This window comes from Artemia franciscana, chromosome 2 (genome assembly GCF_032884065.1).
Source record: "Artemia franciscana chromosome 2, ASM3288406v1, whole genome shotgun sequence".
NCBI classification, from domain to species: Eukaryota; Metazoa; Arthropoda; class Branchiopoda; order Anostraca; family Artemiidae; genus Artemia; species Artemia franciscana.
Genome location: NC_088864.1, coordinates 4,747,724 through 4,765,875, shown reverse-complemented (window position 1 = coordinate 4,765,875; position 18,152 = coordinate 4,747,724). Strand labels below are relative to the sequence as shown.

Sequence of the window (18,152 nt, the reverse complement as noted above, 5' to 3'; positions counted from 1 at the left end):
AAAAAGATCATACAGCATTTACTTTATTATTTTTTTTCTCGGCTGTGTTTCATTTCCTTCTTAAACGTTGGGTCAGACACACTCTGATAGAAAATAGGACATTGCCATCTAATTTTAGGTTTCTACTAATCCAAAAATTATAAAAAAAAAAAATTCATAAAATATAAAATCTAGGGAAAAGGAATGGGAGCTAATATTAATTCCTTGTTTGCACTTATAAATTATGCAGATGAAAGTAATATCAAGCAGACATGATCAAAGAGTAAGCAGAGGGTAAGTGTATTTTTAACCTCTGAAAAATCCAATTTCTATTTTTTTCAGAAAAAATTCTACAAATTGAATATTATTTTTGAAAACAAATCTTTTCCAGCAGAACAAAAAACTGTTTTGAGTTTGTATATTATTGATATTCACACAACCTGGTAACTATTAATTAATATCATAACACAAAACCAATTAACAGTTACCATGCTGTGTGAATATGAACAAATGTTCTTATCGTATCTACCCAAATTGTCCTTGAGCCTTATACCTTGATTGTTGTCCTCCTTTCACAGGTTACGATCTTAAAGTTATATTTAAATAATTTGCAAGGTAATAATCAGCAGGGGAATAACACTGAATATATAAAAAAGTTTATGCTTGACTTATTATGCTAGAATAATTTAGCTGAAATTGCAGGCCCCTTTTTTAAGGTTTTGATCAGTTAAACGGAAAAAAATCGAAACCTTTCCACTTTTGATTAACTATTAACTTTGATTTGTCTATTAACATGTTTTTTTGAGAAATATGGAGTTTAATTAGATATATAGAGTATTTGGAACGGAAAAATATGGTTGAATCCGTGTTTATTTTTGAGAAATTAAAAAAAAATGCACAAGTGAAAGAAGAGAAGATAAAGGTTCCCCCCCCCCCCCACAAAATGTGTTAACTATGATAATTCTGCATATTATAAAGTAACAATTGTTTTCTTAACATGTTTCCTTATGCATGGCTGGGGTCCTAGGCTAATACCCAAAAAATTCGTTGAGATGATTGTTAAAGGATTGAAGTAAAAATAATGATTCAAAAAATTAAAAAAAGGCCTTCAAAAGAACTTTTTTCGTTGCGAAACTGACTTTTGAGGGTCAAATTTGCTAAACAGCTTTTCTAGCATATTTCCTTATGTGTGGCTGGGGTCCTAGGGTTATACCGAAAAACTTCCTTGAGAAGATTGTTAAAGGATTGAAGTAAAAATAATGATTCAAAAAATAAAAAAAAGGCCTTCAAAAGAACTTTTTTCTTTGCGAAACTGACTTTAGGGGTCAAATTTTCTAAACAACTTTTCTAACATGTTTCCTTATGTATGGCTGGGGTCCTAGGCTTATATCGAAAAAATTCCTTGAGAAGATTGTCAAAGGATTGAAGCAAAAGTAATGATTCAAAAAATAAAAAAAGGCCTTCAAAAGAACTTTTTTCTTTGATTTGTTTGTATTGTTGTTGTTACTTTCTTTCCTCTCCCTAAAATTTATCTTTAATCCAGCTTTCCTTTTTCATGTGTAACGTTCCCGCCCAACCTCAAGAGGGCTTGAGAAATCTATTTTCATTTTTATATTAAACCACAGAGAGTTTATAACATTGTCTTCATCTATGGATAGCTACCTCCTAGGAGCGCCATCTAGCAAAGCTGGAATTATGTCCTGTTAATAAAAGAATGAGATATTTCTGAAACAAACTTATCTATTTGGAATGCAAAATTCGCTGCCTCATTAGCATCACTTTAAAAAATAGTTATTATATAATTATATTATTTTGCAATTGTAGTATATAATTGCATAATTAAACTATATTACACATAATCATAATATCGTCACATCCAAAGAAATAAAGCGTATTTAACAGTGTAAAAATATTACAATGGGACTAAAATAATATTCAAGTTTTTAACGTAAATCGTTTTTCTTCGAGAATCTAAACAAAAAAAAATTAATAAAAAAATGCAATTTATAGCAGAATCAATTCAATGTCTTCAAGTTATAGATATTATTTTCTGTCCCAGTATTAGTTCATCTCTGCCTTCAATATATTTATAGGTCGTCCATCTACCCTCAATACACAGCTGCAAATTTAACCAGTAGATAAAGATCTGTCAGGAGACCTATCTTTGATACACCAATAATAAGAAACATTGACGCTGAAGTTAGTAAAATAAAAAAAAAATAGAAACTATAGTCAGTTCTTGCTTTGAACAGAAGATTTTAGAATAAAACTGTTTTAGAAGAAATGGTGTTTAGGAATGTTGGTAAGTTTGGCAAGTTGATTGATCTCATACAATATATCCTAGACAAGACAGGGGAAAAAAGACACAAGAGACCAAATATGACAAACAGACGAACATAATCTTAAGTAGGTAAACTTAAGTAGGAATTCTCATTCAATTGGTGACTAAGCAGAGTAGGGTGTCCAAAATCATTCCTAGGCTTCACTGGCACAGTTTCAACTATTAAGTAAATCGAAATAAAACAAAAAAATAAGTTAATTCAATAGTTTAACCTAGTAACAGTCACAAAATGAAAAAACTTTGCCTAAGTTTCACACGTAACTGATCAGGAATCAGGGCCAATGATCAGTGAGGCCACTGCGAATATTAAAAACACGATTCCGCCAATGATGGTCACTAAAACAAATAGAAAAAGAACATTAGTAAAAACAAAAATTGAACATTACGAATAAGGTTTAACAATAAAATATGCGGATTAATAGCTGTGGAGAAACACAATTCTAGTTTTATTTTAGAGTTTTAGAGCTCAGTAATTAAGTTCTGAGCAGAAAAAGGAAGGAGATAAGTAAATAAGAGAAATAATTGAAAATTCTTACAGTAAAACCTAGTCTTTAAATAAAGATACATATTCATTTGCAAGCAAAGTAACGTGAAGTACTATGAAAGACAGATCCAATATTAATAACCCTCCAATATTAAAAAAAAGACTAAAGATCTAGTTATATCTAATTAGACAGGGTTGGACATTAAAAACTCTCTGAAGGGACAACGAAGTTCTCATATGATCCTCATGGAGAAATTACCCTCAAAGACCCGATATTGAACATTACTTTTTGATAATGACCTGAAGTCTTAGAACGCTTACGCAACGTTCATTTATTTAAAACAGCTTTCGTAGTACTGTCAAAAGCTTCAACTAAATTACGCTGGCGCGATTAATGAAACTTATATAAAACGGAATAAAAAAAAAATGCTGAACCGGTTCGTTCTGCATCTTATTGGCTCGATCTTGCTCGTGTGTAGAGTGTTGGCTCTAGAAAACACGAATATTTTGGGAATTCTTCTCTCAAACATTTTCCATTGTTTCTACACAATTCGTTAATATTTCAATGTTTTTGTCCTTTAATTTCACTGCTTACTTTCAGTTTTGACTTCAAAAATAGACTAGCTTACAAACAGAAAGAAAATAAATACTCTTGGCTGAAAAAAGAGGAGGGGAAGGGACAAATTCAGAAACCTGCGTCGAGAACGAAAAAGATATTAGACTGAATTGTATTTTCAGCACACCTACAACTAGTTTACAAGTTCACTTGAAGATAAAAATATTTTTGAGGGGTAAAATTAAAACTTAAAGAATAAATCAAACATGGACGTTGCCGCATCCAAAGGTCGTCCGACACAGAAAGTTAATCCAGCAACATTTATTTTTTAACACCCAAAAAACCTGGTAAGCTCCAATAACTGAATTAGCGATAAATGAGAGCCTTAACAAAACATAGTAAAGGCCATTCCGCAACATAAAACTTAATTGAACTGTGCTAAACACATATAGAGCAAAGGCTCAGTTACATGATCATACTCTTATTCCTTGAACGTTCCCAAGGCTAGAAATACCATAATATTGCTATAATTAGTACTATAAATGAACCGTTCAGAAAAGAATTCAACCAAGTGCACATTTCTTATTTTTTTGGGGGGGGGTCATTCTTAGCTTCATAATCACAAGGATACCTAAGAAAAAACCGCTAGTATCACAAAATGAGAAATAAGTTTTTACAACCGAACAATAAGCCATTTGCAAAACCAAGTGTTGTCCAGACGGACCAAGAATGATGGATTATGGACCACCAATAACAGATCTCCTAGAGATTGACAAAGACTCTGAGGTTTACACGGTAAGCTTTGATGCGGTAAAAACCTCATCGACTTCATCTTTAAAACTGTGCCATCAAAAAAGCTGATGAGCTTCGTCTCCTGGGAATTTAATTTCCACCTCTGTTAAAACATGGTTGCCAAAGACAACAATTTACAGTCCCACTTATGAGCTTGAAGCTCAAACAACCTGTCTTAAATCAGCCAATGCAGATCCCTCCCCCCTCATACCAACCACTCCTCGTAAAACCTTGGAGAAACTGGGAAGAACCAACATCTGCCAGCCTTCCGACAATATATCCAGTACTAACAACCAACCAGTTTGGAATTTCAAAGAAATCAAAGATTCACCCACCCCTCAAACCATGCCTTCCGAGCATCCCAACTTAGAACCGATTCAATGTGCTGGCAAGAAGATTCGAGACCGCAGTGTAAAGCCATTCTTTCATCCCTATATATTTTCGAAAATACTATTATCAAATGTCCAGTCACTTATGAACAAATTAGAAGAGGTTGAACTTTGCTTGAAGAATGAACTGGTTGATATTGCTTGTATCTGTGAATCATGGTCCGCGACTGAAGATGTTGTAGCATTTGAAGGATATGATACATATTTCAAACCTAGAATGACACCCAATGATATTACAGTAACACATGGTGGTGGTGTTGGTATTATTTGTCGATTGTCCATAAGAAATCGAGTTCTCACTTTCAGTAATATACCAAATAAGCATGGTTTTGAAGCATTATGGTTGTGGTGCAGGCCTAAGAAGCTTCCCAAGGAAGTGGCATCACTAGTGATATGTGTTGTTTACTGTCCTCCCCGTGGCCCCTTTCGTAAAGACCTTGTGAATTACTTACAGAATTGCACTGACAATGTACGATCCTTGTATCCTAATGCTGGTATCATAATGTGTGGTGACTTTAATGACTTAGATGCCAAATGGCTAAGTAATTCACTATCACTTAAGCAGGTTGTCAATGTGCCCACAAGAGGTAACCGTATGTTGGATCTCATTTTTAGCAACTGTCCTGAATATTATAATGCTCCAGTTACATTACCCCCATTAGGTTTGAGTGATCACCTGTGTGTTGCTTGGACACCCAATCATTTTATCCCAAATAGACAAATAAATAGTGTGGTGTACAGACCTTTCACACCTGAACTAGTAAATCTCTACAAGAAATGGCTCACAGATCGTGACTGGCGTGATATTCTCTCATTGTCTGACGGTGAAAAAAAGGCAAGTTTATTCTGTAAGGAACTGTTCGAAAAATACTGTGAAATTTTCCCACAAAAAAAAAAAAATATGTGAAATCTAATGATAAACCATGGATTACTCAAGAGATTCGGAATCTGATAAAAGTGAGAAACGAATTGCATTTAACTGGACCCGTAAAAGATTTCAAAAGAGTAAGAAATTTAATTGTATATAAAATAAGATGTTCACGTAAGCAGTATGGGTCTAAAATAATAAGCAAAATATAAAAAATCCAACCCAAGGAAGTTCCATGATTTAGTTCAGAACATTATCGGCAAAAAAGTAACTAGAGTTGAAGTGAGATATGTCAATGGTAAACCCCTGTTACCTAGTGAAATTAATACTTTTTTTGAATCAATTTGTAAAATTCATCCGCAACTAAGAAAATTACCACCGAATGATTCAGTTTCAAATATCCCTATACTAGAGATTAGTTCAGTTGCTAAAAAGTTGAAGGCACTTGATTCTCGTAAATCTAGTTATCCTAGTGAGATACCGATTAAATTGATTATTGAGTGCGCTGATGTTTTATCTACTCCTTTAACGGCTATTTTTAACCAATGTTTTATTGATGGTGTTTTCCTATGTATTTTTAAACAGGCGTATGTAACGCCAATCCCCAAATGCAAGGTACCTAAAGATATTACCGAGTTGAGGCCGATATCGAAAACACCAGCTCTCTCAAAAGTATTTGAAAGTTTTGTTTTTGATTGTTTATTTGAGGATATAAATGATAATATTGATCCCCAACAATTTGGATTTAGATCCGGGCATAGTACTGTTCATTATTTGGTTGCATTGTTGGACACTATCCTTAAGCACTTAGAAAATAATGGGGCCTATGTTGATGCATTATTTGCAGACATAGTTAAGGCTTTTGATAGTCTTGATGATAATATAGCTGTGGAAGAAGCAAAGGTTATGGGTGCCCGTCCATTTGTTGTACGAATGCTCGATAGTTTTTTTTTTTTTTTTTTGAAAGATCTCAGTGTGTCCAACTCCCTGATCATGAGCCATCTGAATTTGTAAATATTTTTTGTGGTTCGCCACAAGGGACTAAATTAGGCCCGCTTTCTTTTCTTATTGTTTTTAACCGTATTTTAACAACAATTCGTGAGCGTTTTAAATTTGCTGATGATTTAACTGTTTTATCACTGCGACTAAGCCCTCCGGCTACTGAACAGTCTGACTTAATTGAAATCTATCATGATCTAAAAGCTGAATTAGGAAAGGTAAAACTGACGATCAGTGAAACTAAGAGCTCTTATGTGACGTTTTCCTTCCTAAAAGGTAACAACCACTCTTCTCATAATTCCATACTGCCAACAAAGAAAACTGTTAAAATACTTGGGATACTTTTGGACGATGATTTAAGATGGAATTCGCACGTTGACTATCTGACTAAAAAAGGCGCCTCGCTTTTACATTCATTTTCCAACCTAAAAAGATTTGGTACACCAACTGAGGTTTTAAAGTCTGTATACTGCAGCTATGTTAGACCTTCTCTTGAGTATGCATGCCCTGCTTGGCATCCGGGATTGACAAAAGATCAAACAGATAGACTTGAGATGATACAAAAAAGAGCTGTAAAAGTTATACTTGGACAAAACTACTCAAATTACGAGGATGCACTGAAACAACTCAATTTGGACTCACTTGATAGTCGTAGACATGGCTTAACATATAGATTTGGACTAAATTGTTTGAATTCCCCAACTCATTGTCGTCTACTACCCAACCTTGAGAGCCCCCCAACTGAAGGACCAGTTACTAGACTCCGACAAATAAAAAAGAATTGTCCACAGTTACTGACTTGCTCAGCCTATAGTACTGAGAGATATCGCAAATCATTTGTTCCATATTTTACCCGTCATTTTAACAATATTGATGTGACTAATATTTAATGGTTGCTTAATATGTGTTTGATTAACATAACGTTTGTTTAAATTTTCCTGTGAGTATTTTTGAAGGTATAAATTATTTTTGTCATGACATGCTAATGCTAGCTCCGGCTATTGTAGTGAATAAATATATTATATTCTATTCTATATCAGTCCTCTATAGTACCTGTTTCAAAATACGGCTGCCCAATTGCTCCTGGGGCTCTGTATATTGGTTTGGAACTACTCCAGATGGTTAAGAATAGGACAGGTAGTAGGGCGGGATGTAGCACGACCTAAGAGCAACTGCTACCTTTACATGTTTGATGTGGTGTCAATGACCATCTTTTACATGAAGGTCGAGTCACCTCCTTTTAAAGAGCTTTTTTTTTCCTTGTATCACCGTTTGTCAAGATGCCAAGAGAGGCGGACATCTATTTTGATTAACCAAAGAAGAAAAAATGTTGACAATAGCACTTGCAAGAGACTATTTGTCGAACGCTTTCATCCATCTAGATCCAACTCTTTGAAATTGTTATTCCATCAAATTTTTCTTTTAATTCAACCAAGGAACCTTTAAAATTTTTTTTTAATCTGTTGATAAAACTTGGCAGAGAGCTAGTAGCATAAATACAGCACGAATTATTTTATTTATAAAAAAAAATGCAAAAAAAGAAGCAAGACGCAAAACTCCGAGCCTCCTCGTGACGTAAAAGGCAACAACAGCCTAACTAAACTCCTTGACGCTTATTGAAGAACAGACTCCAAAAGCGACTTACCTATGTATTCTTGTAGGGGTTTTCCCACTCTTAATTGAAAGTCTTATTAGTTCAGCTTTAAATATACAAAATTCTTTATTTTAAATTCAAATATCAGCTTTCTTCAAAAGTTTTACAAGAGTAAAAAATCTTGTAAGGAATGCGTGGGTACCATATATCTCACATTGTCGAAAACTGAATAAGGGAATAAGCGGTAAGTGGATAATATAATACATCATACATTTGAACATATTTTATTTTATTATTATTTGATAATTTTCAAAGTGAATTTCAAAACTATTCTGAGTGTTAAAAGAGTAGGGAGGACGAGGCAAGAGAAAAATAAACGGAGAAACTACCTGTTTTAACAGATATCTTTTGTGCCACCATTCGACCTCCAAGAACAGCTAAACCAGTACAAAGAGCGTGACCAATTACAGCTCCTATGGTGACACCAGTGACATCCTAAAATAAATAGTGCAACACCTGAGAAGAATAAAAAGAGAGAGAAAGGGGGGAGGGAGAAAGAGAGTAATGAAGATAGTAGAATTCTAATTCTTAGACATTACAATAAAATTATAGGCTACAGGCGTGAATTGAACTAATAATGAAAATCCATGAAACTAAAATTAAAATACTGATATTTTAGGATGGTTGATTTTGTATTTGCATAGCATTGTTATTTTATAAGGTTGTCTGATTGTCAAAGAGCGAGGGAAATTCATTTGCTTTTTTTCTTTTTTTACCGTTAATATACAATAATTTTAAATTTGTTTTAACCCCCAAACGATGAAACCTTAACATTTACAAATCATTATGATAGACTAACATTATAATATTATAGTCGCATATTACATAATCGTAAAAGAATATATATTTCCTATAATTCTATATTTTATTGTGATTATATATTTTTATATACTATATTTTTATTATAATTGTAAATAAAACAGATCATATATAACAACATTATAATAAACCAACTTTAATAAAAACAAACAAGTTTACTCTTTGCTCTTGAATGTTTACCTTACAGACACGTGGTTTCCAACTAATCAATTTTATTTAAAAACAGAAAGATTTATTTGATAATTCTATTTTTACCCTTCAACTTTCCAAAAAAAGGGCAAATATTTTTTTTCTCGGATTTCAACTACAACCTGACCAATAACGATAAATTCTAAATTTCACCTGCTTTAAGTTTTATTTTCTTAGCTTATCCTATGAGCCTGCTCGAATCAAACAGTTCGTGGTAACGAACTGTAGTAAGGAGCGACCCAGCTCAATAGTAACCGAAACTCTAAAAAATGGAATTTTGATACCAATAATTACATTAAAAGAATCGTATTTTAATGCTGATTTTAAACATATAAGTTTCATCAAGATCAGTTATACCCATCAAAAGTTACGAGCCTGAGAAAATTTGCCTCATTTTAGAAAATAGGGAGAAACACCCCTTAAAAGTCATATAATCTTAACGAAAATCACACCATCAGATTCAGTATATCAGAGAACCTTATTGTCGAAGTTTCAAGCTCCTATCTACAGAAATGTGAAATTTCACATTTTTTGCCAGAAGACAGATCACGGATGCGTAATATTTTTTGTTTGTTTGTTTTTTTCCCCAGGGGTGATCGTATCGACTGAGTGGTCCTAGAATGTCGCGAGAGGGCTCATTCTAACGGAAATTAAAAGTTCTAGTACCCTTATTAAGTGACCAGAAAAAAATTGGAGGGCACCTAGGCCCCCTCCCACGCTCATTTTTTCCCAAAAGTCATCGGATCAAAATTCTAAGATAGCCATTTTATTTACCATAGTCGACAAAACCTGATAACTATGTCTTTAGGGACGACTTACTCCCCTGCAGTCCCCGTGGGAGGGGCTGCAAGCTACAAACTTTGACCTGTGTTTACATATAGTTACTGGTTACATAGTTAAAAGTTATATATGGTTACTAGAAAGTGTACACACGTTTTCAAGGGGAATTTTTTGGGTTTAGGGGGGAGAGCTGAGGGGGGGTTCATATGGGAGGATATTTCCATGGAGGAACTTCTCATGGGGGAATATAATTTCAATGAAGGGGGTGCAGGATTTTCTAGCATTATTTGAAAAAACCATGAAAAAATAAATATGAAAAGTTTTTTCTACTGAAAGTAAGGAGCAGCATTAAAACTTAAAACGAACAAAAATTATGACGCATATGAGGGGTTTACCTCCTCTTTATATCTCACTCTTTACGCTAAAGTATTTTTAGTAATTTCAACTATTTATTCTACAGCCTTTGTGATTCAGAGGTCTTTCTTAAGGAATTGGGACAAAATTTATGCTTTAGTGTAAAGACCGAGGTATCGACGAGGGTTGAAACCCCTCATCTATTTTACAATAAAATTTACACCTCAATCTATTTACGCAATAAAAACATACAAATAAAGAAGTTCGTTACGTAAGTTAATTCGTAAGTTACGTATATTTTTTTCCAATGAAAACGTTTGTAAAAAATTAAAGGTTCTAGTTGTCTTCTTAAGTAATCGAAAAATTGGAGGGCAACTAGGCCTCCTCCTCCGCTCCTTTTTTCTCAGAATCTTCCGATTATTTGCAATTAATTAATATGCAAATTTCGTTTTAATTATTTATGTACGGAGAGCCAAGATTAAAACATGCATTAATTCAAAAACGTCCAGAAATTAAATTAAAAAAAACAAGTTTTTTTAAATGAAAGTAAGGAGCAACATTAAAACTTAAAACGGACAGAAATTACTCCGTATATAAAAGGGCCTTTTCCTCCTCAACGCCCCGCTCTTTACGCTAAAATGTCTTACTGTTTTAAAAAGTAGAGTTAAGAGAAAGAGTCAAACTTTAGCGTAAAGAGCGAGGCGTTGAGGAGGAAAAACCCCTTTCATATACGGAGTAATTTCTGTTCGTTTTAAGTTTTAATGTTGCTCCTTACTTTCATTTAAAAAAAATGTTTTTGTATATTTAATTCTACAGTAAAGACGAAATGATATTTGAAAATGACATGAGGATTCACCTCAGTTTTCATAAAAAAGGACTTGTTCTGGGTGATTATTCTGACATTTGATGATGGCAAAAATGCCTATCTTAGTCCAAACTCTTTCATTTCTTCTTTTGTCTTATACCAATTAATAATAGATTTATGTTAGCCCTCAACAGAAAGCCGATTAACCAGGAGATTAAAATATTTATAAAAAATTAGGAAATAACAGCGCCAAAATTTACATAGGACCAAATCTTCTTCTGTTCCTTGTTCTGCTTTGCCCTGTTCTTGTTCCTAGTGTTCGAGAGCAATTACCACTTTCCTCCTTCTATTTCATAATTTGGCTCTCATAAATAAAAAAAAGTATTATCTAACCTTTGACGAAGATGATCCATAAAAGCCGGGGATAGAACCTGGATTTTTGTAGATCAGGATTTTGCCCTTAGTTCATTAATTGCTAACTATTAAAAATCCAAAGCGCTAATTAAAAGTATTTTGATCGCCACTGAAGACAACCGTTAAAACATTGAAAACTCAAACGGCTAGCAGGTAAGAAGTTGGAAAATCAAGAAAGGAATAGGGGAAGAACATAAAAAATGCAATAAATCCTCATTTAATGAATGACTAAGCAGATTGCCTGGGCAATCAGCTGGAATAGAAATCCAACCAAAAACTCATCGACAAAAGAATGGTTTAATGGGGCAATGGGGAAAAAAAACTAGGGATAAACAAGGGTATCAGAAATTACGGTTAGCCAAAAGAACCAAGTCCTTTATGGTGGCTGAATACAGGAAAAGTAGAAAAAACTACAATGAGCGAGAAAAGCTTTTTGATGAAAAGCTGATGGATTGAGCTTGATGAAAAGCTTAGTTTGGACTAAGATAGGCATTTTTGCCATCATCAAATGTCAGAATAATCACCCACAGCATTGGATAAATGCAAGAGAGATGCTGCCTGGCTGAGAATAACTGTATCAGATCAGATCACAGAATACCTATTAAGTATAGTTACGGGAGGCAAAAAATGTCTGCTGGATTTCGTGCTGGTCTCTTGCTGTGCTGTCTTCTGGCTCTCTGATGCCAGAGAGCCAGAGAACTTTCCTTTCAACTGGTATGAAATACGATATCTTCATTCCTCATTCCGATAGCTACTACTACTACTAATAACTCACCGCAGCACCAAGCCGCCTGAGGCCAACACAGCTACGCACGCTCCTCCTCTAGCCCAATCTATTCAAGGCGTTCCTCACCCTCCCAGGAGGTTTCCATTTCCTTTAAATCTTTATTTATGACATCTTCCCACCGCAGACGAGGATAACCTGCTTTCAGTTTAGCCCCAGACGGTTGGCCAAAAAGGACAATCTTCGGCATATCTGTCATCCTTCATCCGCAGAACGTGGCCTTACACGACATCCTCGTATATCCTCATTTAGGAAGTTTATCGTCAATAGCCTTTTCTAATTGTTACTTTCAAGTACCGCGTTCAACTTTGTTTATTCAATTTCTAATCCTGATATCAATCCAACTGTAATCCTATCTGGTTACAGGAAGGGGATCCTCAACTAAAATGTTGCGCCCAAGAGAAATGACCAATCTTCCTCCTTCAATAACACCCCGATTCCCTTCCCCTAAAATCTAGAAGTGTACACTTCTTCACTCCTAGATTCTACTACTCCTAGTTTCTTTTCCATTATTTATCAGTTCAATTATTCGTTTAGCAATGCATCCATACAATATATACAGCCAGTACATCAACTATCCTCGATTTTTTCAAATTTTCTTCATAACTGGGTGCACCGAAACACCCCCAAAGATTAAAGGTAAAGAATACGGCATTGGACTTTACAGTCCCTACCGGCGGTGCTGATCTTCGTTTCTTGGCCCTTCGGCCAGGTAGTACAATAGGGGGTTGAGGGTCAATCATCCTGTGCTTTCGCACACCCTTCCTGTTTACCTTCCCCAGATTTCTCCAGGTACCCATTTAGAGCTGGGTTGACTGTGGCTGAGTTTACAGTCACGCCACTGACCCCCGTCCCAAACCAGCTACCCAAACATTAATGTTATTAAAAATTAACGATTTGTATTTTGTGTCAGCATTCTTGTATTCAAGACAGTTAATTACGATTACAGTAGTATATTAGTAGTAGTAGATAGCCCAAAATAGGCTATAACATAGGTAGCCTAGACATAATTCAGTCTGACGCACAGGTTTTTGAAGCAAAACTACTTAAGACAAAACCAAAAAATATTTAGAAGCATAGAATGTACATTTTAAAGCTTCCTTATTTTCATTAGATATATTTCAAGATTTATACAGCCACTGGCTTTATTGTCATATTTTTGACATTTGTACCCTTTAGCCGTTTTTTTTTGCCAGGAGCAGGTTAAAGAAAATTGACGATCTGTATTTCATATTAACATGGTTGTATTTACGAACATTAATTTCCGGGAAAATGTTTCGAAAAACACAATTTTCTTTCGGAGAAAGAAAATTGGGATAGTAGACACATTGTATTTAGAAGCTTTTCAAGGTCTAACTTACGTCGCTATTTGAGTGTTTGCTGTATCATGGGTGATAAATTATTGGTTTAAAAAATAAATAAAAAATGACATAAACAACATAAAACATTTGCAGCAAAAGTTATAAGTTAGACACTTAAAGGCACTTACTTCTCTAGCAGCAAGAATGATAGTGGCTAACTGAGATCGATCTCCCCATTCGGCAAGGAAGGTCATGGTAAATGCTTGTAGAAAAACTCGCGATACTATAGCATGAATTCCACTGCGAACTTTAGGAGTGGTACCACCCGTTCCAGCTTCAACATCACCAGCCACTTCTCCACTTTCCTCCAACTAAGAAATACACAAAATTATAATCTATGTGTCTACCACGGTCTTTCAAAAAGGAACAAGAGCTAAGAGCTCATATGGCACTTGTGACGAGATCAGAAGAGCCAAGAGCTCATTTAGCAAGAGCTTTAGCAAAATTCTAAGAATCAACAGATTGATTTAAACGGAAAATCAGAGGCTTGATAACGGTCAGGATTTAAAATAAGAGCTCTGAGACATGAGGTCCTTCTAAATATCAAAATACAATGAGATCCGATCACCCATTCGTATGTTAAAAATACCTCATTTTTTCTAATTTTTTCTCTTCCTTCAGCCACCCAGATGGTCGAATCGGGGAAAACAACTCTATCAAGTCAATTTGTGAAGGTCAACCTGACAAGCCAACCAATTTTTATCGTCATAGCACGAAGCACCAAACTCGCCAAAGCACTGGACCCCCTTAATTCCCCCAAAGAGAGTGGATCCAGCCTGGTTACGTCAATCACGTGTCTACAACATTTGCTTATTCTACCCACCAAGTTTCAATCCGTTCTCTCCACTCTAAGCGTTTTCCAAGATTTCCGGTTTATCCCTCCAGCTCCTCCAATGTAATTAGATCAGGTCGGCACTTAAAATAAGAGCTCTGAGACATGAATTCCTTCTAAATATCAAATTTCATTAAGATCCAGTTACCCGTTCTAAGTAAAGAATACCTCAATTTTTCTAATTTTTTCGAATTAACACCCCCCTAACTCCCCCAAAGAGATAGGATTCAGTCCGGTTATGTCAATCACGTATCTAGGACCTGTGCTTATTCTTCCCACCAAGTTTCATCCCGATCTCCCCACTCTAAGTGTTTTCCAAGATTTCCTGTTCCCCCTCCAACTCCCCACAGTATCACTGGATACGGTTGGAATTTAAAATAAAAGCTCCGAGACACGACGTCCTTCTAAATATCAAATTTCATTATGATCCTATCACCCATTCGTAAGTTAAAAATACCTCATTTCTTTCAATCTTTCCTCTCCCTCCAGCCCCCCAGATGGTCAAATCGGGAAAACGACTGTTATCAAGTCAATTTGTGCAGATCCCTGACACGCCAACCAAGTTTCATCGTCAAAGCACGTCCAGAAGCACCAAACTCGTCAAAGCACTGGAAATCCCCCCAACTCCCCCAAAGAGTGGATCCGGTCCAGTTATGTCAATAACATATCTAGAACTTGAGCTTATTCTTCCCATCAAGTTTCATCCTGATCTCTCCACTCTAAGCGTTTTCCAAGATTTCTGTTTCTCCCCTTCCACCCCCTATGTCCACGGATCCGATTCGGATTGTAAATGGAGGATCTGAGACATAAGATCTTTCTATAAATCAAGTTTCATTAAGATCCGACCACCAATTCTTAAGATAAAGATACGTCAATTTTTACGTTTTCCAAGATTTCCGGTTTCCCCTCCAACTCTCCCCAATGTCACCAGACCTGGTTGGGATTTAAAGTAAGGGCTCTGAAGCACAAGATCCTTCTAGATATAAATTTCATTAAGATATGATCACCCGTTCGTAAGTTAAAAATAACTCATTTTTTCTATTTTTCCTAAATTCACCCCCCCCACCCAACTCCCCCAAAGAGAGCCAATCCGGTATGGTTATTTCAATCACGTATCTAAGACTTTTGCTTATTCTTCCTACCAAGTATCATCACGATCTCTCCACTCAAAGCGTTTTCCAAGATTTCTGTTTTCTTCCTCCAACTCCCAACAATGTCACCGGATCCAGTCAGGATTTAAAATAAGAGATCTGAGACGCGAGGTCCTTCCAAAAATCAAATTTCATTAGGATTCGATCCCCCGTTCGTAAGTTAAAAATACCTCATTTTTTTTAATATTTCCGATTTACCGAATTAGGTCCGCCCCCAACTCCCCCGAAGAGAGCGGATCCAGTTCTCACATATCTAGGACTTTTGCTTATTATTTCACCAAGTTTCATCCCGATCTCTCCACTCTAAGCGTGTTACAAGATTTCCGATCTCCCCCAACTCCCCGAATGACACTGGATCCGGTGGGGATTTAAAATAAGAGATCTGAGTTACGAGGCCCTTCTAAATATCAAATTTCATTAGGATCCGATCACTCCTTCGTAGGTTAAAAATACCTCAATTTTTCTATTTTTTCAGAATTACCCCCCTCCCAACTCCCCCAAAGAGAGCGGATCCATTCCGTTATGTCAATCACGTATCTAGGGCTTGTGATTATTTTTCCCACCAAGTTTCATCCCGATCCCTCCACTCTAAGCGTTTTCCAAGATTTCAGGTTTCCCCCTCCAACTCCCCCCAATGTCACCGGATCCACTCGGGATTTGAAATAAGAGTTCTGAGACACAATATCTTTCTAAATATCAAATTTCAGTAAGATCCGATCATCCGTTCATAAGTTAAAAAATACCTCATTTTTTCTATTTTTTCCGAATTAACCGTCCCCCCACCCCCACCCCCACCTCGGATGGTAGAATAGGGGAAAAGACTATTTCTAATTTAATCTGGTCTGGTCCCTGATACTTTTGACTAATTTCATCGTCCTAGCATATCTGGAAGTGCCCCAACTAGCGAAACCGGGACAGACAGACAGACCGACAAAAATTGCGATCACTATATGTCACTTCGTAAATATCAGGCGCCATAAAAAATAAACAAAATTAGGCAATACTTTAAGGCTTCAAGTTACATTGTTAATATTTTTATATTGCCGTTTACCTATTACCGTTGATAATATTTTTTTTTACCATTTAGACCAGCGTTTTCCAAGCTGGGAGGCACGGGCTAGTCTATGGGGATGCGCAAATATTAGACAGGATTGAAAAAAAAATATCAAATGAAATTAAAACTACGCAGTCACGAAAGATATCTTAACCCTTCGAGACTGCTGGGGTTTATTGACCCAGACTGAACAAAAGCTATTTCACCATTTTAAAGTAAATTGGCGAGATTTCATAAATGCTACCAGATAGTCCTGTCAGGGGGACAATCAATTAGACAATCATCAGAGAAGATCTTGGCGATCAATTAGTTTTTCCAATTCCGAACCAAATTCCGAACTTACCTTACAAGTTGAAGAAGGAAGTGATGTACCTAGGATGGCATATTAAATTAGATATTTTCAATATGTTGAAGAGAATAATGTAACCGAAGATACATTTTTGTAACTCATTCCTTGCCAGGTCACATCCTGTGAAATTTTAATATAATTGACAATTTTTTTTTAATGAGAAAGGCATATTGTGGAATAATACATACAGTGCAAAGTCAGGACACAAAACTCACCGTCTAGCATTAATTAAAATGAAAACCCCCCGATGTTTTCTGGACTCAATGCATGCTCTACAAGGCAGCCCTTACATAAGATTAAACAAAATCAAATTTTTTTTCAACTGAAAGTAAGAAGCAACATCAAAACTTAAATCGGACAGATATCATTACGTACATGAGGAGGGTCGCTCTTTTCTCAATACCTCGCTCTTTACGCTAAAGTCGGATTTCCTTTTACAGTTATTTAAGAATACCTCCAGAATCACGAAGGCAGTTTAATTAGAGTAATAAGCTCTTCCAAAAGTTTACAAAAAATTTTAGCGTAAAGAGCCAAGTATTGAGCAGAGGGAGACCCCCTCATATACACAGTAAATCTGTTCGTTTTGAGTATTAATGTTGCACCTTACTTTCAGATAGACTTATTTTTTACTCGATTTCTGATTCTTTTTTAAATATTGCCGGGAAATTCGGCTCCACCTCCATGGAAAATTCTCTTCTCCCACGAAAAATACCTCCGTGGAGAGATCCTCCCACGCACTCCCCCCCCCCCCACCCAAAAAATCCGCCCTGAAAACGTCTTTATACTTCCCAATATCCGATACTATACGTCAATAATGGGCAAAGTTCATAGCTTGCAGCCCTTCCCCCGGGGACTGTGGGGGTCAAGTCATCCTCTAAGACATGGTTATTAGATTTTTCAATTATGTTGAAAAAATGGTTAGCTCAAAACTTTCATCAGGCTACTTTGAGAAAAAATTAGTGTGAGGCTAGCTGACCTCCAAGATTTTTGGTCACTAAAAAGGGCACTAGTACTTTTGACTTCCGATCAACTGAGCCCTCTTCCGATCTTCTGCGATCACTAGTTCGCTACGATCACCCATGGAGAAAACAAACAAACAAATAAAATAAAATAATCATACATCTGTGACCTTTCTTAAGGCAAAAAAAATTCACGAACCGTTACCACGAACCGTTTGAAAATATGAGTGAGGAACTAA

The 18,152-nt window shown here is 35.8% G+C and overlaps 1 protein-coding gene across 1 annotated transcript in view; it reads right to left on the bottom strand.

The window, feature by feature from the left end:
* Positions 1-782: 782 nt before the first annotated feature.
* Positions 783-18,152, bottom strand: part of LOC136036291 (putative divalent cation/proton antiporter TMEM165) — a 40,926-nt gene continuing 23,556 nt past the window's right edge. Inside the window, exons 4-6 of the mRNA XM_065718440.1 lie at positions 13,697-13,879; positions 8,392-8,497; positions 783-2,656 (exon numbers count right to left, since the gene is read on the bottom strand). Coding sequence (XP_065574512.1) covers positions 2,586-2,656; positions 8,392-8,497; positions 13,697-13,879 — 360 coding nt within the window. The 3' untranslated portion in view covers positions 783-2,585. The remainder of the gene's footprint in view (positions 2,657-8,391; positions 8,498-13,696; positions 13,880-18,152) is intronic.